The 23,928-nt window shown below is 52.6% G+C and overlaps 1 protein-coding gene across 3 annotated transcripts in view; it reads left to right on the top strand.

Annotated features, from left to right (window-relative positions):
* Nucleotides 1–23,928, top strand: part of XPC (XPC complex subunit, DNA damage recognition and repair factor) — a 94,490-nt gene that overhangs the window by 44,538 nt on the left and 26,024 nt on the right. For all 3 annotated transcript variants that reach the window (XM_075321552.1, XM_075321551.1, XM_075321553.1), the window contains 5 exons: nt 216–325; nt 521–641; nt 6,992–7,076; nt 7,250–7,407; nt 7,519–7,639. In XM_075321552.1, coding sequence (XP_075177667.1) covers nt 216–325; nt 521–641; nt 6,992–7,076; nt 7,250–7,407; nt 7,519–7,639 — 595 coding nt within the window. The remainder of the gene's footprint in view (nt 1–215; nt 326–520; nt 642–6,991; nt 7,077–7,249; nt 7,408–7,518; nt 7,640–23,928) is intronic.

The raw sequence follows: 23,928 nt of genomic DNA, 5'->3' as shown, positions 1-23,928 counted from the left end.
TTCCTTAGCATTGCACTTTTGCATTTTATACACACGTAAGCGCGAACCCTTAATGTGATCAGTCACCAGATTTGCTCTGTACAGCGATTGCACCACGTAGCAATAAATTGGTGGATGATTATTCACTAAATGCCCCCTATGTGACAGCCCCCCCTCCCCCCCAATGACTGCATTTTTCACCTAATTAGCAGCCATGTTATGTTATTCTCTTTCAGAAGCTTATTAAGTTTGGAGTCGCAGCCTGCGGTGTCAGATGCAGAGGTTAAAATGGAAATCAGCTCGGAAGATGGCGAGGACAGTGAGGAGGAGTGGGAGGAAGTGGAAGGTATTCAGTGTTCTTGTGTGCCACATTAAAACTGCATTTCTGAGTTGCAGTGTAAAGCATGGTGGAGGGACAGAATAGTCGCTTGAGCTTGTGGAGACAGGAGGGGGTGTTAGGCTTAGACTTTTAAACTAATAAATATATATGCGTTGATGCAGATTCTCATTAATAAATCTACTGTTTTATCCTTTCCAATAGAGCTCAATGCCAACACGCTGGACGCTTTACAAGCCACAACATCCAATGATTCGGGGTTACCCACGGAGTCCGTGGAGATAGAGATTGAAACAGCAGAAGCTGCCAAGAAAAGATTAAGAAAGTAAATTCTGTTTGCAAAAAATGGATTCCACTAAACAGGGCTATATAATATTCCAGAGCAGCATTTACAATTCTGCTTGTGGTTGTTAGACTCAGTCTCCTACCGAAAAGCATATTGTAACTCTGTAATGCAGATGGTGTACAATGCTTAGAGTGCAGATAACTGTGCAAAGAAGGGAATTTTGTTTACTTACCGTAAATTCCTTTTCTTCTAGCTCCAATTGGGAGACCCAGACAATTGGGTGTATAGCTACTGCCTCCAGAGGCCACACAAAGTATTACACTAAAAGTGTAAAGCCCCTCCCCTTCAGCCTATACACCCCCCGTACTGCTACGGGCTCATCAGTTTTGGTGCAAAAGCCAGAAGGAGGAAAAAATTATAAACTGGTTTAAAGTAAATTCAATCCGAAGGAATATCGGAGAACTGAAACCATTTAACATGAACAACATGTGTATACAAAAAACAGGGGCGGGTGCTGGGTCTCCCAATTGGAGCTAGAAGAAAAGGAATTTACGGTAAGTAAACAAAATTCCCTTCTTCTTTGTCGCTCCTAATTGGGAGACCCAGACAATTGGGACGTCCAAAAGCAGTCCCTGGGTGGGTAAATAATACCTCATAATAGAGCCGTAACGGCTCCGTCCTACAGGTGGGCAACTGCCGCCTGAAGGACTCGCCTACCTAGGCTGGCATCTGCCGAAGCATAGGTATGCATCTGATAGTGTTTCGTGAAAGTGTGCAGGCTCGACCAGGTAGCTGCCTGACATATCTGCTGAGCCGTAGCCTGGTGTCGCAAGGCCCAGGACGCTCCCACGGCCCTGGTAGAATGGGCCTTCAGTCCTGAGGGAACCGGAAGCCCCGAGGAACGGTAAGCTTCGAGAATTGGTTCCTTGATCCACCGAGCCAGGGTTGATTTGGAAGCTTGTGTCCCTTTACGCTGGCCAGCGACAAGGACAAAGAGAGCATCGGAGCGGCGCAGGGGCGCCGTACGAGAAATGTAGAGTCTGAGTGCTCTCACCAGATCTAACAAGTGCAAATCCTTTTCACATTGGTGAACTGGATGAGGACAAAACGAGGGTAAGGAGATGTCCTGATTGAGATGAAAAGTGGGCAAGGCAAATGGCCAGGGAGAAAACGCCTGAGCAGAGCACCACGACAGGAATATTTTCCACGTCCTGTGGTAGATCTTGGCGGACGTTGGTTTCCTAGCCTGTCTCATAATGGCAATGACCTCTTGAGATAATCCTGAAGACGCTAGGATCCAGGACTCAATGGCCACACAGTCAGGTTGAGGGCCGCAGAATTCAGATGGAAAAACGGCCCTTGAGACAGCAAATCTGGTCGGTCTGGCAGTGCCCACGGTTGGCCGACCGTGAGATGCCACAGATCCGGGTACCACGACCTCCTCGGCCAGTCTGGAGCGACGAGGATGGCGCGGCGGCAGTCGGCCCTTATCTTGCGTAACACTCTGGGCAACAGAGCCAGAGGAAGAAACACATAAGGAAGCTGAAACTGCGACCAATCCTGAACTAAGGCGTCTGCCGCCAGAGCTCTGTGATCTTGAGATCGAGCCATGAATGTTGGGACCTTGTTGTTGTGCCGTGACGCCATTAGGTCGACGTCCGGCATCCCCCAGCGGCAACAGATCTCCTGAAACACGTCCGGGTGAAGGGACCATTCCCCTGCGTCCATGCCCTGGCGACTGAGAAAGTCTGCTTCCCAGTTTTCTACGCCCGGGATGTGAACTGCGGATATGGTGGATGCTGTGGCTTCCACCCACAGCAGAATCCGCCGGACTTCCTGGAAGGCTTGCCGACTGCGTGTCCCACCTTGGTGGTTGATGTAAGCCACCGCTGTGGAGTTGTCCGACTGAATTCGGATCTGCTTGCCTTCCAGCCACTGCTGGAACGCTTTTAGGGCAAGATACACTGCCCTGATCTCCAGAACATTGATCTGAAGTGAGGACTCTTGCTGAGTCCACGTACCCTGAGCCCTGTGGTGGAGAAAAACTGCTCCCCACCCTGACAGGCTCGCGTCCGTCGTGACCACCGCCCAGGATGGGGGTAGGAAGGATTTCCCTTTCGATAATGAGGTGGGAAGAAGCCACCACCGAAGGGAAGCTTTGGTTGCTTGAGAGAGGGAGATGTTCCTGTCTAGGGACGTCGGCCTCCTGTCCCACTTGCGTAGGATGTCCCATTGAAGAGGACGCAGGTGGAACTGCGCGAAAGGGACTGCTTCCATTGCTGCCACCATCTTCCCCAGGAAGTGCATGAGGTGCCTCAAGGGGTGTGACCGACCTTGAAGGAGAGATTGTACCCCTGTGTGTAGTGAACGCTGTTTGTCCAGCGGAAGCTTCACTATCGCTGGAAGAGTATGAAACTCCATGCCAAGATATGTCAGTGATTGGACCGGTGTCAGATTTGACTTTGGAAAATTGATGATCCACCCGAAACTCTGGAGAATCTCCAGAGTAACGTTGAGGCTGTGTTGGCATGCCTCTTGAGAGGGTGCCTTGACCAGCAGATCGTCTAAGTAAGGTATCACTGAGTGACCCTGAGAGTGGAGGACCGCAACTACTGTAGCCATGACCTTGGTGAAAACCCTTGGGGCTGTCGCCAGGCCGAACGGCAGTGCCGCGAACTGAAGGTGTTCGTCTCCTATGGCGAAGCGCAAGAAGCGCTGATGCTCTGGAGCAATTGGTACGTGGAGATAAGCATCCTTGATATCGATCGATGCTAGGAAATCTCCTTGGGACATTGAGGCGATGACGGAGCGGAGGGATTCCATCCGGAACCGCCTGGTCCTTACGTGTTTGTTGAGCAGTTTTAGGTCCAAAACAGGACGGAAGGACCCGTCCTTCTTTGGAACCACAAACAGGTTGGAGTAGAAACCGTGACCCTGTTGCTGAAGAGGAACCGGGACCACCACTCCTTCTGCCTTCAGAATGCCCACCGCCTGCAGAAGAGCCTCGGCTCGCTCGGGAGGCGGAGATGTTCTGAAGAATCGAGTCGGAGGACGAGAGCTGAACTCTATCCTGTAACCGTGAGACAAAATGTCTCTCACCCAACGGTCTTTTACTTGTGGCAGCCAGGTGTCGCAAAAGCGGGAGAGCCTGCCACCGACCGAGGATGTGGTGTGAGGAGGCCGTAAGTCATGAGGAAGCCGCCTTGGTAGCGGCACCTCCGGCGGTCTTTTTAGGGCGTGATTTAGACCGCCATGCGTCGGCGTTCCTCTGATCCTTCTGAGGCCTTTTTGGACGAGGAGAATTGTGACCTGCCCACACCCCGAAAGGACCGAAACCTCGACTGTCCCCTCCTCTGTTGGGGTGTTTTTGGTTTGGCTTGGGGTAAGGATGTTTCCTTTCCCTTGGATTGTTTGATGATTTCATCCAATCTCTCACCAAACAAACGGTCGCAAAATGGCAATCCAGTTAAGCACTTTTTGGAAGCCGAATCTGCCTTCCATTCCCGCAGCCACAAGGCCCTGCGTATTACCACCGAATTGGCGGCTGCAACCGCCGTACGGGTCGCAGAGTCCAGGACAGCATTAATAGCGTAGGACGCGAATGCCGACGTTTGAGAGGTTATGGACGCCACCTGCGGCGCAGACGTACGTGAGTGCGTCAATTTGCGCCTGACCAGCTGAGATAGCTTGGAGTGCCCATACGGCTGCGAATGCTGGAGCAAAAGACGCGCCGATAGCTTCATAGATGGATTTCAACCAGAGCTCCATCTGTCTGTCAGTGGCATCCTTGAGTGAAGCTCCATCTTCCACTGCAACTATGGATCTAGCCGCCAGTCTGGAGATTGGAGGATCCACCTTGGGACACTGAGTCCAGCCCTTGACCACGTCAGGGGGAAAAGGGTAACGTGTATCCTTAAGGCGCTTGGAAAAACGCTTATCTGGATAAGCTCGGTGTTTCTGGACTGCCTCTCTGAAGTCAGAGTGGTCCAGAAACATACTCTTTGTACGCTTGGGAAACCTGAAACGGAATTTCTCCTGCTGAGAAGCTGACTCCTCCACTGGAGGAGCTGAGGGAGAAATATCCAACATTTCATTGATGGACGCAATAAGATCATTCACTATGGCGTCCCCATCAGGAGTATCAAGGTTGAGAGCGGCTTCAGGATCAGAATCCTGATCAGCTACCTCCGCTTCATCATACAGAGAGTCCTCTCGCTGAGACCCTGAACATTGTGATGATGTCGAGGGAATTTCATAGCGAGCTCGCTTAATCGGTCTGGGGCTGCGGTCCGTGTCAGAGACCTCACCCTGGGATCCATGAGACACCCCGGGAGGACATTGCTGTTCCAACTGAGGGGAACCAGGGGACAATGATACCACAGTGCCCCTGGCTTGAGATGCCGGCCTGGACTGCAAGGCTTCTAATATCTTAGCCATAGTCTCAGAAAGTCTTTCAGTAAAAACTGCAAACTCCGTCCCTGTCACCTGGACAGTGTTAACAGGTGGTTCTCCCTGGGCCACCCCTAGCAGAGGCTCCGGCTGAGAAAGTGCCACAGGGGCCGAGCATTGCACTCAATGAGGGTCAGTGGAACCTGCCGGCAGTATAGCCGTACATGCTGCACAGGCAGCATAGTATGTTGTCTCCTCTGAGCAATACAGGAGGGTAAATAGCCACAAATCAACAGTGCACCCTACAGTGTAAAGTATAGACTATAATCATATAAACTATAAATACACTTCTGCACTAGTGGGGCCAGCACCACAGGTGCTGCTTACCGCCTGCGCAAAGCGTTTGTGTGGGCACCAGAAATCCTGCCTGGGTCTCCCTGAGCTTGTCTCTCCTCTCCAGCGTTAGCAGAGCTGAGAGGAATGGCTGCCAGCGTCCTGGGGAGAGGAGGGAGCCGTGGGCGTGACCCAGAAAAGTGCGGGAACTGGTGCCCCACTGTGCAGAGTGAGGGGGGTGGAGTATGCAAAGCATGCTCCAGCCCTCAGTGCTGCCGTCCTGTACAGCGTCCCGCCCTTCCCCTGACTGGCAGGGCTGGGGGCGGGAAAAGAATGAGACTAGGCCGCAGAAGCCGGGGACTATAGTTATAAGCGCGGCCGCCGTATAAGCGCGGTCGGCGCCGAAGTCCCCGGCGCACTAACAGTCCCAGCCGCGCCGCAGTGATAACCATGGCAGCGGCGGTCAGCGCGGCAGTCCCCCTACACAAATACACTCAGCGACGCTGAAGTGTATAGTGGCACAAATGCAGCCAGCGCTGCTGTCCCCGGTGCACTAGCACACCCAGCAATGCTGGAGTGTTGCTGTGCGCGGTCCCCACGGGGACACAGAGTACCTAAAAGTAGCAGGGCCATGTCCCTGAACGATACTCGGCTCCTATCCAGCAGGGTCCTCAGGAGCTGTGGATGGAGCACGGTCTCCTGTGCCTGGAGACCGATGGGATCCCACTTCACCCAGAGCCCTAATTGAGGGATGGGGAAGGAAAGCAGCATGTGGGCTCCAGCCTCCGTACCCGCAATGGATACCTCAACCTTAACAACACCGCCGACAAGAGTGGGGTGAGAAGGGAGCATGCTGGGGACCCTGTTATGGGCCCTCTTTTCTTCCATCCGACATAGTCAGCAGCTGCTGCTGACTAAGCTGTGGAGCTATGCGTGGATGTCTGACCTCCTTCGCACAAAGCATAAAAACTGATGAGCCCGTAGCAGTACGGGGGGTGTATAGGCTGAAGGGGAGGGGCTTTACACTTTTAGTGTAATACTTTGTGTGGCCTCCGGAGGCAGAAGCTATACACCCAATTGTCTGGGTCTCCCAATTAGGAGCGACAAAGAAATACAGATCATCAAAGCAAGCTGTGCAAATACTGAACACACAGAGAATACTTGGTGATTTCAGCTCTGAAGCTTGTAGAATAGTGAGTGCAGCTCTGGGGTATAATACAGGATGTAACTCAGGATCAGTACAGGATCAGTAATGTAATGTATGTACACAGTGACTGTAGCAGCAGAATAGTGAATGCAGCTCTGGGGTATAATACAGGATGTAACTCAGGGTCAGTACAGGATAAGTAATGTAATGTATGTACACAGTGACTGCACCAGCAGAATAGTGAGTGCAGCTCTGGGGTATAATACAGGATGTATCTCAGGATCATTATAGGATAAGTAATATATGTACACATTTACTCCACAAGCAGAATAGTGAGTGCAGCTCTGAAGTCTAAGGAATATGCAATTAAAATGAGTGGTTTTTTTTGCCTGTTTTTTTATGTGAAATAATTTCATTTGTACATGGAGAATCGATCTGATCTATTTATTGAGCACCAGGAAAGACTTCAGTAGCATTAAGGTAAATACTAGAAACCGATGGCCGGGCTTTTGTTTTACAGGGAGAAGAGAAAGGCAGAATTTGCCGCTTATTTACGTCGAATGATGAATCGGTTCAGCAAGGAGCTGCGAGAAGACACGCACAAAGTGAGATATAGCGCGGCAATCGTCAGATGGTTCCCGTAATTTAGTTATTACAAAATCAGAATATAAGATTAGTTTATGAAGAATCTGACGTGGCTGAGCCCCACAGAAATGTATTGGATAAGTCTAGTGCAAAATGTGTGGAACCTAACCTTATGCTCTTATTTTTCTTCCAGGTACACTTACTCTGCCTCCTTGGTAATGGCTTTTTTCGCAGTGACATGTGTAACTCCCCTGACCTCCAGGCGGTGGCGCTGTCTGTGGTTCCAGTTAAATTTGTAAATGTTCCGGCCACCAGGGTGGATGTTGTGTTTGTGGCCAACTTGCTGAAGTGGTAAGCTATTCTCTATGATGTAGTTGTAATAAATAACCCTTGTATGTAAAGGGTTAACTGTAGTAGGGCTGGGTCTGGACAGGGTCACTTGTAAATCCTGTTCCTTTCTAGGTTTACGTCCACATTCACTCTGAATCCGGACATGTCTCTTGATGATCGAGAACCGCTGTCGGCCACGCTGGAGCGGAGATTTGGAGTGTACGGAGTAAGGGACTCGGAGGAGATGGTCCATGTAGGTGACAAATCACTGATTTCAATACATCAATGCTAACTTTAGTCCAGTGAAGGTACATGATGATGGACAATGCAGATGATTTGGTAATGGTAAGGAAGCTAGACCTTTAAGTTCCTGAATCCCAATACCAAATCTGTGTAATCACATACAATATGAAATTTACTTTTCTTCGGCGCTCCATTGGGAGACCCAGACGATTGGGTGTATAGCTACTGCCTCCGGAGGCCACACAAAGCATTACACTAAAAAGTGTAAGGCCCCTCCCCTTCTGGCTATACACCCCCAGTGGGATCACTGGCTCACCAGTTTTCTGCTTTGTGCGAAGGAGGTCAGACATCCACGCATAGCTCCACTGTTTAGTCAGCAGTAGCTGCTGACTATATCGGATGGAAGAAAAGAGGGCCCATATAGGGCCCCCAGCATGCTCCCTTCTCACCCGCGGTGGTGCTTGTAAGGTTGAGGTACCTATTGCTGGTACAGAGGCTGGAGCCCACATGCTGTTTTCCTTCCACATCCCCTGGAGGGCTCTGTGGAAGTGGGATCTTGCCGGCCCCCAAGCCCTGAGGCCGGGCTCCATCCACAGACCCAGAGAACCTGCTGGATTCGGAGCATGAGTACAGTCAGGGACAAGGCCCTGCATCATTCAGGTACTCGGTGTCCCCGGCAGGCACGGACGCTCTCAAGGCTTGCTGAGCGTTATAGTGCGCCGGGGACAGTAGCGCTGGGGTTAGGTCACTGCAGCTTTGCTGAGTGACGTTACATGTTGGGAACTATTGCGCCGACCGCTCCTGGAGCGGCGGCGCAGCTGCGACTTGTGGTGCGCCGGGGACTTTGCGCCGACCGCGCTTTTACGGCGGCGGCGCTTCTAACTTTACTCCCCGGCTTCTGCGGCCTAGCGCCGCTTCGTTCCCGCCCCCACCCTGTCAATCAGGGTAGGGGAGAGACGCTGTACAATCAGCAGCGCCGAGGGCTGGAGCCTTATTTACATGCTCCAGCCCTCTCACTGGACACTGTGGGACGCCGGTTTCCCGCTCTGACTTGGGGCACGCCCACGGCCCGCCCCTACTCATACGAGCTGGAGAAGGACACCGGCAGCCATTCCTGCAGTCCGAGCTGAGAGAACGGACTCTGGGCAACCAGGCACAGGACTAGGGCGACCACACACCCGCTTATAGGCGGGCGGTAAGCGGCACCTGGAGTGCTGACCCCACTAAATACCGCAGTTGTCCATTTGTATTTTATGCTTACACTGCATAGGTCGCTATTTTTGGCTATATGCCCTCTTAGATGGTGACACATCAGCAGCAGGAAAGCAGGGGTGCTAAAGCACAGGCTTTCTATGCTGCTTGTATTGCATGTACTGAGGTGTTCATGTGTATTTATGCTTGTATGCTATACACTGCACTGTACGGTCGCTAGTCTTGGCTATATTCGCCTAGAATGGCTAGACTACAGCAGCAGAAAAGCAAGGGTGCTGAGGCACAGGTTTTTTCTATGCTGCTTGTATTGCAGGTGTTGCAGTGTTCATTTGTACTTATGCTTGTATGCTATACATGGCACTGTATGGTCGCTATTCTGGGCTATATTCCCCTAGATGGCTAGTCTACAGCAGCAGAAAAGCAGGGGTGCCAAGGCACAGGCTTTCTATGCTGCTTGTACTGCATGTGCTGCAGTGTTCATTTGTACTTTATGCTTGTATGCTATACATTGCACTGTACGGTCGCCATTCTTGGCTCTATACTCCTAGATGGCTAGTCGGCAGCAGCATATAAGCAACACAGGCTTTCGATGCTGTTTTTACTGCATGTGATACTGTTCCATGGCACTGAACCCCATTGTGTGCAATGCTCCCCTGTAGCACTTGGTCAGCCGGGGTCTCTACTAGACGTGGCCAAAGGAACCACCTGTCAACCCTGTCAAAGGACAGGGACGGAGTTGCAATGGGATAGAGACTTGCAGTCCGGACAGGCCATGGGCAATCTGGATCATTGCTCCCTGGCCACCCTCATCTGGAATAAAATCGGCGCTCCGGGGGGGTCCCAGGAAGACTCTCTGTATGATGAGGCAGACGTAGCTCATCAGGACTTTGATCCTGACACCGCTCTCAATCCGGATACACCGGATGGTGACGCCATAAGGAATGATCCTATAGCGTCCATCAATGGAATGTTGGATCTTTCTCCCTCAGCTCCCCCAGCGGAGGAGGCAGCTTCACAGCAGGAGAAGTCCCATTTCAGTAGCTCAAACGTATTTTTCTGACCACGCTGACTTCACAGAAGCAGTCCAGGAACACCACGCTTACCAGATAAGCGTTTTCTCTAAACGTATTAAGGATACACGTTATCCCTTTCCCTCTGACGTGGTCAAGCGCTGGACCCAGGGTCCAAAGGTGGATTCTCCAATCTCCAGGCTTGCGGCTAGAGCCATAGTTGCAGTGGAAATGGGACTTCATTTAAAGATGCCATTGACAGACAGATGGACTCTGGTTGAAATCTGTCTATGAGGCTATCGGCGTGTCGGTTGCTCCGGCATTCACAGCCGTATGGGCACCCTAAGCTTTTCAGCTGTTCTTGCGCAGCTGGTCTTGAGCACATGTACATCCGTGCCGCAGGGGCGTCCGTAACCTCGCAATGTCTGCATTGCGACTTACCCTATTAATGCTGTCCTGGAAGGACAGTCGAGGTTTAGGTCCTTCCCAAGCTCGGGCAGGTCACAATTGTCCTCGTCCAAAAGGGCTGAAAATCCTCAGAGGGGCTCAGCTTCCGGCCGGGCTCAATCACGCCCAAGGAAGGCAGCCGGAGGAACCGCTACTAAGGCGGTCTCCTCATGACTCTCAGCTCTCTCATCTCTCCGCATCCGCGGTTGATGGCAGACTCGCTCGCCTTTGGCGACATTTAGCTGCCACAGGTCACAGACCGGTGGGTGAGGGACATTGTGCCCACGTGCACAGGACAGAGTTCTGTTCTCGTCCTCCGACTCGATTCTTCAGAACGTCCCCACCTCCCCACCGAGTCGATGCTCTTCTGCAGGCAGAAGGAGTGGTAATCCCTGTTCCTCTTCAGGAACAAGACACGATTTTCCTCCAATCTGGTTGTGGTGCCAAATAAGGATGGCTCTTTCCGTTCCGTTCTGGACCTAAAACTGCTCAACAAGCACGTGGAGGCCAGGCGGTTCCGGATGAAACCCTCCGCTCCGTCATTGCCTCAATGTCCCAAGGAAATTTCCTAGCATCAATAGACATCACAGATGCTTATCTCCACGTGCCGATTGCTACAGAGCACCAATGTTTTTCTACGTTTCGTGATGGGAGACGACCATCTTCAGTTCGTAGCTCTGCCATTCGGTCTGGCGACAGCCCCACGGGTGTTCTCCAAGGTCATGGCGGCAGTGGTAGCAGTCTTGCACTCACAGGGACACTCTGTGATCCCTTACTTGGACGATCTACTTGTCAAGGCACCCTCTCCAGAGGCATGCCAATTCAGCCTGAATGTTGCGCTGGAGACTCTCCAGACGTTCGGGTGGATCATCAACTTCTCAAAGTCAAACCTGTCACCGACCCAATCACTAACGTATCTTGGCATGGAGTTTTCATACCCTCTCAGCGATAGTGAAGCTTCCGCTGGACAAGCAGCGGTCACTACAAACTGGGGTGCAGACTCTCCTTCAAGGTCAGTCGCACTTCTTAAGACGCCTCATGCACTTCCTCGGGAAGATGGTGGCGGCAATGGAGGCGGTTCTGTTTGCGCAGTTTCATCTGCGTCCACTTCAAGGGACATTCTCCGCCAATGGGACGGGAAGCCAACATCCCTGAACAGGAAAGTATCCCTTTCACAGACGGCCAAGGACTCTCTGCAATGGTGGCTTCTTCCCACCTCTTTATCACAGGGAAGATCCTTCCTACCACCGTCTTGGGCGGTGGTCACGACAGACGCGAGTCTGTCAGGGTGGGGAGCAGTTTTTCTCCACCGCAGGGCTCAAGGGACGTGGACTCAGCAGGAGTCCACCCTTCAGATCAAGGTTCTGAAAATCAGAGCAGTGTATTTTGCCCTACTAGCCTTCCAGCAGTGGCTGGAAGGAAAGCAGATCCGAATTCAGTCGGACGACTCCACAGCGGTGGCATACATCAATCACCAAGGAGGGACACGCAGTCGGCAAGCCTTCCAGGAAGTCCGGCGGATTCTGATGTGGGTGGAAGCCAAGGTCTCCACCATATCCGCAGTTCACATCCCCGGCGTAGAAAACTGGGAAGCAGACTTCCTCAGTCGCCAGGGCATGGACGCAGGGGAATGGTCCCTTCACCCGGACGTGTTTCAGGAAATCTGTCGCCGCTGGGGAAGGCCGGACGTCGACCTAATGGCGTCCAGGCACAACAACAAGGTCCCAACCTTCATAGCACGGTCTCGCGATCACAGAGCTCTGGCGGCAGACGCCTTAGTGCAAGATTGGTCGCAGTTCCGGCTCCCTTATGTGTTTCCACCTCTGGCACTCTTGCCCAGGGTGCTACGCAAGATCAGATCCGATCCGGATCTGTGGCATCTCTCGGTCGGCCAACCGTGGGCACTAACAGACCGACCAGACTTACTGTCCCAAGGGCCTTTTTTCCATCGGAATTCTGCGGCCCTGAACCTGACTGTGTGGCCATTGAGTCCTGGACCCTAGGGTCTTCAGGATTATCCCAAGGGGTCGTTGCCACCATGAGACATGCTAGGAAGCCCACGTCTGCTAAGATCTACCACAGAACGTGGAGGATATTCTTATCTTGGTGCTCTGCTCAGGGAGTGTCTCCCTGGCCATTTGCATTGCCTACCTTTCTTTCTTTCCTGCAATCTGGGTTAGAAAAAGGTTGGTCGCTCGGCTCCCTTTAAAGGGCAAGTCTCGGCGCTATCCGTCCTTTTTCAGAAGCGTCTAGCACGACTTCCTAAGGTGCGCACGTTCCTGCAGGGGGTATGTCATATGGTACCCCCGTACAAGCGGCCGTTAGATCCATGGGATCTGAACAGGGTACTAGTTGCCCTCCAGATGCCGCCCTTCGAGCCTCTGAGGGAGGTTTCACTTTCTAGACTATCACAGAAAGTGGCTTTTCTGGTAGCGATCACATCTCTTCGGAGAGTGTCTGAGCTAGCAGCGCTGTCATTCAAGGCTCCTTTCCTGGTCTTCCACCAGGACAAGGTAGTGCTGCGGACCCATTCAGGAGTTTCTCCCGAAGGTGGTATCCTCTTTTCATCTTAATCAGGATATCTCTTTGCCTTCTTTTTGTCCTCATGCAGTTCATCGGTATGAGAAGGATTTACATTTGTTAGATCTGGTGAGAGCACTCAGAATCTACATTTCCCGCACGGCGCCCCTGCGCCGCTCCGATGCACTCTTTGTCCTTGTCGCTGGTAAGCGCAAAGGGTCGCAGGCTTCCAAAGCCACCCTGGCTCGATGGATCAAAGAACCAATTCTTGAAGCCTACCGTTCTGCTGGGCTTCCGGTTCCATCAGGGCTGAAGGCCCATTCAACCAGAGCCGTGGGTGCGTCCTGGGCATTACGACACCAGGCTACGGCTCAACAGGTGTGCCAGGCAGCTACCTGGTCGAGTCTGCACACTTTCACCAAACATTATCAGGTGCATACCTATGCTTCGGCGGACGCCAGCCTAGGTAGAGGAGTCCTGCAGGCGGCAGTTGCCTCCCCGTAGGGGAGGGCTGTCTTCGCAGCTCTAACATAAGGTATTTCTTTACCCACCCAGGGACAGCTTTTGGACGTCCCAATCGTCTGGGTCTCCCAATGGAGCGCCGAAGAAGAAGGGAATTTTGTTACTTACCGTAAATTCCTTTTCTTCTAGCTCCTATTGGGAGACCCAGCACCCGCCCTGTTGTCCTTCGGGATTTTTGGGTTTTTTCGGGTACACATGTTGTTCATGTTGACCGGTTTTTCAGTTCTCCGATGTTACTCGGAGTGCATTTGTTTAAACCAGTTATTGGCTTTCCTCCTTCTTGCTTTTGCACTAAAACTGGTGAGCCAGTGATCCCACTGGGGGTGTATAGCCAGAAGGGGAGGGGCCTTACACTTTTTAGTGTAATGCTTTGTGTGGCCTCCGGAGGCAGTAGCTATACACCCAATCGTCTGGGTCTCCCAATAGGAGCTAGAAGAAAAGGAATTTACGGTAAGTAACAAAATTCCCTTCTTCTTCGGCGCTCCATTGGGAGACCCAGACGATTGGGTGTATAGCACTGCCTCCGGAGGCCACACAAAGCATTACACTAAAAAGTGTAAGGCCCCTCCCCTTCTGGCTATACACCCCCAGTGGGATCACTGGCTCACCAGTTTTCTGCTTTGTGCGAAGGAGGTCAGACATCCACGCATAGCTCCACTGTTTAGTCAGCAGTAGCTGCTGACTATGTCGGATGGAAGAAAAGAGGGCCCATATGGGGCCCCCAGCATGCTCCCTTCTTACCCCACTTGTGGTTTGTAAGGTTGAGGTACCCATTGCAGGTACAGAGGCTGGAGCCCACATGCTGTTTTCCTTCCCCATCCCCCTGAGGGGCTCTGAGGAAGTGGGATCTTACCGGCCCCCAAGCCCTGAGGCCGGGCTCCATCCACAGACCCAGTGAACCTGCTGGATACGGAGCTGGGTACCGTTCAGGGACAAGGCCCTGCAACTTTCAGGTACTCTGTGTCCCCGTACAGACAGGCACGTACACGCCAGACTTGCTGGGTGTGTTAGTGCGCCGGGGACAGTAGCGCTGCACGCTGGGGTTTGAGTCACAGCAGCTTAGCTGTGTGACTTCATGTGCTGGGAACTACCGCGCCGGCCACTCTCGGAGCGGCAGCACGGCTGGGACTTGTAGTGCGCCGGGGACTTAGCGCCGACCGCGCTTTTACTGCGGCGGCGCTTATAAATTTAGTCCCCGGCTTTTGCGGCCTAGCTCCGCTTCGTTCCCGCCCCCTCCCTGTCAATCAGGGAATGGGACAGCCGCTGTGCAATCGTCAGCGCCGAGGGCTGGAGCCTTATTTACATGCTCCAGCCCTCTCACTAGGCACATTGGGACGCAGGTTTCCCGCTTTTGGTCTGAGCACGCCCAGGGCCCGCCCCCCCCTCCACAGGACGCCGGCAGCCATTCCTGCATGCAGTCTGGCTGGAGGACGGACACAGGCTCTGGGAGACCCAGACTAGGGATTTCTGGCGACCACACACCCGCGTTTAGCGGGCGGTAAGCAGCACATTAGTGCTGGCCCCACTAGTGCCACAGTGTTGTATTGGTGTACTTTTTCCTGTACCAGATATATATATATATATATATATATATATATATATATATATATATATATATATATATATATATATATATATATATATACTGCACTGTACGGTCGCTTCTTGGCTGTATACCCCTATATTGCTCTGAGGAGACAGCAACATGTCATCCACAAAACGCAAGGGTGCCAAGGCACGGGCTGTATACACTGCTTGTACAGCATGTGGGGCTAATCTACCAGCAGGCTCCAACGACTCTCATTGTGTGCAATGTTTAGTCCCAGTGGCACTTCGTCAGCCAGAGCCTATGGTGGTGGTAGCCCAGGCAGAGGCGCCTGTGAACCCTGCCCCGGTGACGGGGACAGAATTTGCAGTCTTTGCTGATAAAATGTCTGTGACTATGACAAAAATCCTGGAGACCTTGCAGTCCAGGCCAGTTGCTCAGACCATGGACACTGCTGTGTCTATGTTCCCCGGTCCCCCTCAGTTGGAACTAATCCGTACTTCAAGGGGGTCCCAGGCATCACAGGCTGAGGGCTCTGACTCTGATGACAGTCCCAGGCCGCCTAAGCGAGCTCGCTGGGAGAGACCCTCCACGTCATCACGCGGGTCAGGGTCTCAGCGAGAAGGGTCTCTATATGATGAGACAGAGGTGGGTGATCAGGAGTCTGGTCCTGACACCGCACTCAATTTGGATACGCCAGATGGTGACGCCATGGTAAATGACCTTATAGCGGCCATCAATAGGCTGTTGGATATTTCTCCCCCAGCCCCTTCAGCAGAGGAGGCAGCTGCCCAGCAGGAGAAATTCCATTTCCTGTATCCCAAGCGTAAATTGAGTACTTTTCTGGACCACTCTGACTTAAGAGAATCAATCCAGAAACACCATGCTTATCCGGACAAGCGTTTTTCCAAACGTCTGAAGGATACACGTTATCCCTTTCCCCCTGACGTGGTCAAACGCTGGACCCAGTGTCCAAAAGTGGACCCTCCAATATCCAGGCTTGCAGCTAGATCCATAGTTGCAGTGGAGGATGGGGCTTCACTTAAAGATGCCAATGACAGACAGATGGACCTTTGGTTGAAATCTGTCTATGAAGCTATTGGCGCGTCGTTTGCTCCAGCATTCGCGGCCGTGTGGGCGCTCCAAGCTATTTCAGCTGGTCTGGCACAGGTGGACTCTTTCTTACGTCCAGCAGTGCCGCAAGTGGCGTCCTTAACTACGCAAATGACTGCGTTTGCGACCTACGCTATCAATGCGGTACTGGACTCTACGAGCCGTACCTCAATGGCATCCGCCAACTCTGTAGTTTTGCGCAGAGCCTTGTGGTTAAAAGAATGGAAAGCAGATTCTGCTTCTAAAAAATGTTTAACCAGCTTGCCATTATCTGGAGACAGACTGTTTGGTGAGCAATTGGCGGAAATCATTAAACAGTCTAAAGGTAAGGACTCTTCCTTACCCCAGCCCAGATCAAGCAAACCTCAACAGAGGAAGTGGCAGTCAAAGTTTCGGTCCTTTCGAGGCTCGGGCAAGCCCCAATTCTCCTCGTCCAAAGGGACTCAGAAAGAGCAAAGGAGCTCTGATTCCTGGCGGACTCACTCACGCCCCAAGAAAGCAACCGGAGGTACCGCTTCCAAGGCGGCTGCCTCATGACTTTCGGCCGCCTCCCTCCGCATCCTCGGTCGGTGGCAGGCTCTCCCGCTTTTGCGACATTTGGCTGCCACAGGTCAAAGACCGGTGGGTAACAGACATTTTGTCTCACGGGTACAGGATCGAGTTCAGTTCTCGTCCTCCGCCTCGGTTCTTCAGAACTTCCCCACATCCCGACCGAGCAGATGCCCTTCTGCAGGCGGTGCATTCTCTAAGAGCAGAAGGAGTGGTGGTCCCTGTTCCTCTTCGGGAACAAGGACAAGGTTTTTACTCCAATCTCTTTGTGGTGCCAAAAAAGGACGGCTCATTCCGTCCTGTTCTGGACCTAAAACTGCTCAACAAGCATGTGAACGCCAGGCGGTTCCGGATGGAATCCCTCCGCTCAGTCATTGCCTCAATGTCTCAAGGAGATTTCCTAGCATCAATAGACATCAAAGATGCTTATCTCCACGTGCCGATTGCTACAGAGCACCAACGCTTTCTACGCTTCGTGATAGGAGACGACCATCTTCAGTTCGTAGCTCTGCCATTTGGTCTGGCGACAGCCCCACGGGTGTTCACCAAGGTCATGGCGGCAGTGGTAGCAGTCTTGCACTCTCAGGGACACTCTGTGATCCCTTACTTGGACGATCTACTTGTCAAGGCACCCTCTCAGGAGGCATGCCAACTCAGCCTGAATGTTGCACTGGAGACTCTCCAGACGTTCGGGTGGATCATCAACTTCTCAAAGTCAACTCTGTCACCGACCCAATCACTGACGTATCTTGGCATGGAGTTTCATACTCTCTCAGCGATAGTGAAGCTTCCGCTGGACAAGCAGCGGTCACTACAGTCTGGGGTGCAGGCTCTCCTTCAAAGTCAGTCGCACTCCTTAAGACGCCTCATGCACTTCCTCGGGAAGATGGTGGCGGCAATGGAGGCGGTTCCGTTTGCGCAGTTTCATCTGCGCCCACTTCAATGGGACATTCTCCGCCAATGGGACGGGAAGTCAACATCCCTGGACAGGAAAGTCTCCCTTTCCCAGACGGCCAAGGACTCTCTGCAGTGGTGGCTTCTTCCCACCTCATTATCACAGGGAAGATCCTTCCTACCACCGTCCTGGGCGGTGGTCACGACAGACGCGAGTCTGTCAGGGTGGGGAGCAGTTTTTCTCCACCACAGGGCTCAGGGTACGTGGACTCAGCAGGAGTCCACCCTTCAGATCAATGTTCTGGAAATCAGAGCAGTGTATCTTGCCCTACTAGCCTTCCAGCAGTGGCTGGAAGGAAGGCAGATCCGAATTCAGTCGGACAACTCCACAGCGGTGGCATACATCAACCACCAAGGGGGGACACGCAGTCGGCAAGCCTTCCAGGAAGTCCGGCGGATTCTGATGTGGGTGGAAGCCACGGCCTCCACCATATCCGCAGTTCACATCCCCGGCGTAGAAAACTGGGAAGCAGACTTCCTCAGTCGCCAGGGCATGGACGCAGGGGAATGGTCCCTTCACCCGGACGTGTTTCAGGAAATCTGTCGCCGCTGGGGAAGGCCGGACGTCGACCTAATGGCGTCCCGGCACAACAACAAGGTCCCAACCTTCATGGCACGGTCTCGCGATCACAGAGCTCTGGCGGCAGACGCCTTAGTGCAAGATTGGTCGCAGTTCCGGCTCCCTTATGTGTTTCCACCTCTGGCACTCTTGCCCAGAGTGCTACGCAAGATCAGATCCGACTGCAGCCGCGTCATACTCGTCGCCCCAGACTGGCCAAGGAGGGCGTGGTATCCGGATCTGTGGCATCTCACGGTCGGCCAACCGTGGGCACTACCAGACCGACCAGACTTGCTGTCCCAAGGGCCGTTTTTCCATCGGAATTCTGCGGCCCTGAACCTGACTGTGTGGCTATTGAGTCCTGGATCCTAGCGTCTTCAGGATTATCCCAAGGGGTCGTTGCCACCATGAGACAGGCTAGGAAGCCCACGTCCGCTAAGATCTACCACAGAACGTGGAGGATATTCTTATCCTGGTGCTCTGCTCAGGGAGTGTCTCCCTGGCCATTTGCATTGCCTACATTTCTTTCTTTCCTGCAATCTGGGTTAGAAAAAGGTTTGTCGCTCGGCTCCCTTAAAGGGCAAGTCTCGGCGCTATCCGTCTTTTTTCAGAAGCGTCTAGCACGACTTTCTAAGGTACGCACGTTCCTGCAGGGGGTTTGTCATATCGTACCCCCGTACAAGCGGCCGTTAGATCCATGGGATCTGAACAGGGTACTAGTTGCCCTCCAGAAGCCGCCCTTCGAGCCTCTGAGGGAGGTTTCACTTTCTAGACTATCACAGAAAGTGGCTTTTCTGGTAGCGATCACATCTCTTCGGAGAGTGTCTGAGCTAGCAGCGCTGTCATCCAAGGCTCCCTTCCTGGTCTTCCACCAGGACAAGGTAGTGCTGCGGACCCATTCAGGAGTTTCTCCCGAAGGTGGTATCCTCTTTTCATCTTAATCAGGATATCTCTTTGCCTTCTTTTTGTCCTCATGCAGTTCATCGGTATGAGAAGGATTTACATTTGTTGGATCTGGTGAGAGCACTCAGAATCTACATTTCCCGCACGGCGCCCCTGCGCCGTTCGGATGCACTCTTTGTCCTTGTCGCTGGTAAGCGCAAAGGGTCGCAGGCTTCTAAGGCCACCCTGGCTCGATGGATCAAAGAACCAATTCTTGAAGCCTACCGTTCTGCTGGGCTTCCGGTTCCATCAGGGCTGAAGGCCCATTCTACCAGAGCCGTGGGTGCGTCCTGGGCATTACGACACCAGGCTACGGCTCAACAGGTGTGCCAGGCAGCTACCTGGTCGAGTCTGCACACTTTCACCAAACATTATCAGGTGCATACCTATGCTTCGGCGGACGCCAGCCTAGGTAGAAGAGTCCTGCAGGCGGCAGTTGCCTCCCCGTAGGGGAGGGCTGTCTTCGCAGCTCTAACATGAGGTATTCTTTACCCACCCAGGGACAGCTTTTGGACGTCCCAATCGTCTGGGTCTCCCAATGGAGCGCCGAAGAAGAAGGGAATTTTGTTACTTACCGTAAATTCCTTTTCTTCTAGCTCCTATTGGGAGACCCAGCACCCGCCCTGTTGTCCTTCGGGATTTTTGGTTGTTTTTCGGGTACACATGTTGTTCATGTTGAACGGTTTTCAGTTCTCCGACGTTACTTCGGAGTGAATTTGTTTAAACCAGTTCTTGGCTTTCCTCCTTCTTGCTTTTGCACTAAAACTGGTGAGCCAGTGATCCCACTGGGGGTGTATAGCCAGAAGGGGAGGGGCCTTACACTTTTTAGTGTAATGCTTTGTGTGGCCTCCGGAGGCAGTGCTATACACCCAATCGTCTGGGTCTCCCAATAGGAGCTAGAAGAAAAGGAATTTACGGTAAGTAACAAAATTCCCTTCTTTGTGAATAGTGTATCTAGTGTGCCCTTAAGGCGATTAAAACATATAATTTAATCTTGGGCTGTTCTGTTATCTTGATCCTGAATCCCACGTCTGTGAGCCCGGCTTAATAGTAATCGTAATCGATTGGTGGCAGCGAGTTTATGCCAAGGATCATTGTGGGGCAACCAGTGAGATCTGGGTAGGATTAGATATATTCCGCTCGCAGGAGTCAGGGGAATATATACCTTACTCTCACCGGGAACCCTTCAATCATCGGCATAGTAGAATAGCGGCCTCCTGGCTTATTGTCGGGCAATTCCATAATTGGCCTGACTATAAGAGGGGCGCTAGAGAGCGAGTCACGTGCTCGGTCTGTCGGGTGGTGGAAAGGGGGGCTGTAACTTCCTCTCCCTCCCCCATTTCATGACATTCACGCTACAGTGATATGTTATCATGAACGTAGGGCAATTAAGTAGAAGCAGCAATAATGGTGATATCCTCAATCTCAAACAATTTATTGAAGCAAAGACAACAGTGGTGGGCATACCCTTCCAAAAAAAATCAGTGTCGACAACTTGTCATGTGGTCTTGAGCATCAATTCCAACTTCACAACGATGCCTCCTGCTGTTCACAAGTACAGTTACTGTCTGCAGAGGCATGGCATCGCACTCTTCTTGAAGGACGGTCCTCAAGTCACTGAGAGTCTGGGGTACAGAGTTACTGCCTCTACACAGAGACTCAGCTGAACCCATAGGTCTTCTATGGGATTCAGGTCTGGAGAAAGTGCAGCCGCTCCTTTTGAGGTCACCCAGTCTCCAGCAGCCGTTCCCTAATGATGCGACCTCGATGAGCTGGTGTATTGTTATACATGAAGATGACATTGGGCCGGTGTTCTTCATGCAGAAGCACAATGACTGGATTATTGATGTTATTCCAGTAGTAGGGGCTGTCATTGTACCATTCACACAGTGTAGGGCCGTTCGGTACTGACTAAACACACCGGCCCACGCTGTAACTCCACCACCAAAGGCTCGTCTGGTGGCAACAGTGGCTGATGCATAGCGCTCTCCTTGATATCTCCAAAATTGTTGGCCGCCATTATTGCTGCTCATCGTGAAACGACTTTCATCAGTGACCAGCACTGAGGCCACTGTCCCCTCATCCAACGTAGATGACGCCTGAGCCTGTTGGGGCTGTCATGTACCTTACAAGTTGTCCAGTACGCAGACCACGCTGATTGTAAATGGTTTTTCTTTATCGTTCCTATGGGAGACCCAGACCATGGGTGTATAGCTACTGCCTCCGGAGGACACACAAAGTTACTACACTCAAAACGTGTAGCTCCTCCCTCCTAGCATATACACCCCCTGCTAGCCAGTCCTAGCCAGTTTTCAAGCTTTGTGTCAGGAGGATCACACACACACATGCATCCTTTTTTGATTTTTCATTTTTTCTAAAGATTTGGAAGAAAAGCGGGTCCACTGGACTCCCGGCATGTCCCTTCACACTCCCCTGGCGGCAGTGCTGTTAAGGTTGACTTCAGGGCAGAAATCCCTTCATGCCGCGCTCCTTCACCATCCCTTACGGGCTCTGGCTTGAAGTTAGAGCCAACACGGTTCTCACTGCCTTGCAGGAGACCGGCCTCCATCCGCAGCCCTTTGGCAGGACCCTGCTGGACGGAGCACTGGACCCCCACCCCACCAGGGATTGGACCCTGCGTCTCAAAGCTAAGTATAGAGACGTTGTTCAAGGGTCCTTCTACAATGTGGATTTATGAAGGGGACAGTGATTTATGTTGATAATGCTGCTTTTTACAGTTTTTCCGGCCGGTTTCTCAGTTTTTACTGAGTACCGCGCCGATGATGCCTGATTTTCGGCCGCGTGTATAACTCTAGGCCCCGGCTTCAGCCGCGGCCTAGTTTCGTTTTGTTCCCCTGCATGTTACTCATGCAAGGGGACACTGCAGCGCCGCCCGCCGGCCGCTCTGCACAGGGGACGACACTCCGTTTTAGGAGATGATTCCCTCCCCTGTACATGCCTTAGCCCTCCGATTCCCGTCTCCTAGGTTAACCCCCGCCCCCCCCCCCCCTCACTCTGGCGCCATTTTCTCAGCGTTCTTAGTACGCTGATCGGCGCTGGCTGCTCTGCAGCAGAGGGAGTGGATATATGGCTGGGGGTCCAGGCTTGTAACCTGAGGGGGCACTCACAATAGACGCCTGATAAGTCACAACCTCTGGCTGTGCACTTTTATATACGATCACGGCATTCTGAGGGGGTTAATTCTTTATTATAGAACTTCCTCAGCAGCATGTCTCACACTAGGAGCAAAGCTCCAAGGCTGTATACTACATGTTCTGCATGTAAACTCATATTGCCTGAACCGGCACGGACCCATACTGTAATGGTCCTTATGTGGTGCCTCTGCCTGGAGTCTCCCCAGGCTGACCCCTGTCTTGGGTATTCTAGACATTCTAGACATAGCCCCACACCTCTGCAGCATGTCTCACAGAGCGAGGCTGCAGGCTGTTTTTAGTATCCACTGCTGGTAGTCTCGTACGGCTGTACCGAGCTCATAACCACTGTGGCCCCTCAGCTTGGAGGCTCATTCATGGTCCCTTCAGCCGCTCCGGTCGATGGCTGACCCCTGGGGGAATCTTTTTTCCAGGGGTCGGCCTGTCCCGGCATCTGTTGAGCATGCAGCCCCCTTCTCAGGGCGTTTTCTGCTCGCTCAGCAAAGCTCTCAGACCCCGTCCTCCTGACAGGGAGACGCAGGGTCCCCTGTCCTCCCCGTCCCGCAGCTCCGATTACGAGCTGACTCATTGGACGAGGAGGATGTCACGGATGCTATTTAGGTACTTTGTTCCGTCCGTAGGTGACGCGGATGCGACTGATTGGATTGCGTCCACTATACTTGTATTGGACCTCCATCCGCCTGTATCAGGGGAGTATTCCCCGCTGGCAGTAAGGCATCAGTATACCTTTAACAAGACGAGGAGTGTGTTCCTTAACCACTCCAGTTTTCAGGCGTCCAAGCCCACAGCCTGTCCTGCAGATCCCACAACGGGGTTCTGCTGCCTGTCTCCCCCTCCCATCAGAGGTGGTCAAGGAGTGTACTCATTCGCCAAGGGTGGCCACTCCGGTGTCTAGACTTTCAGCCCGGATAGTTGTATCAGTGGCTGACGGCACCTCTATAAGGATCCCACGGTACATTAATTTTGTACTGGACCTCAATCCGCCGGAGTTACCTTATCTAGGTGAACACAACGTGTGTTCCTTAACCACTCCGGTTTTCAGGTCCCTGTGACCAGCCCAGGGTCCGCTCTGACAGTCGCTTCCCATGAAGCGTGATTCTGAAGACTGTGTTTCCCCTGTCCACCAATGGTGGTCAAGAAGTGGGCTCATTCACCTCAGGTGGCTCTGCCCGGACCGTTATGTCAGTGGCTGATGGCTCCTCAGAGGAGATGCATTCCCTCACAGGGACCCTATGCCCAAAACGGTTGCCTGAACTTCCAGACTTCAGTCTTTTCATCCTCTGCCTAGGTCTGCCATGCTGGACACCGCACGGCGGTGGTCTTGGCTACTTTCCTCGCTGTCCGCAGGCTCCTGTGCCTTCGGAAATGGAGGGCAGATGCCTCTATAGAGGTTCCTTGCTGGGCTCCTCTTTGGTGGGACCAGTCTCTTCGGAACCGACTGGATGAAATTTAGGAAGCTCTTGGCGGGGAGAGTTCTTCCTTGCCACAAACCTAAACCAGGGAACCTGTCCAGGGCAGGAATCAGTTGAGGTTTCGGTGGTTTCCGTTCCTCCATCTGATCGTCCTCTAGCTCGGCCTAGGTTCATAGAACCAATTGGCTTGAAGCTGCGTCTTCAGAAGACCGCAGGAGATGCTGCCACTTAGTCAGCTCCCTCCGAGCTATCTAGCCACGCCACCCTCCTCCTAGTCGGTGGCAGGCTCTCTCCACTTGGCGACGTATGGTTCTAACACGTCTCCGTTCAGTGGGGGCGG

This window comes from Anomaloglossus baeobatrachus, chromosome 8 (assembly GCF_048569485.1).
Source record: "Anomaloglossus baeobatrachus isolate aAnoBae1 chromosome 8, aAnoBae1.hap1, whole genome shotgun sequence".
NCBI classification, from domain to species: Eukaryota; Metazoa; Chordata; class Amphibia; order Anura; family Aromobatidae; genus Anomaloglossus; species Anomaloglossus baeobatrachus.
The sequence above is the reverse complement of the archived record's forward strand: the minus strand, read 5'-3'. Positions and strand labels throughout refer to the sequence as shown.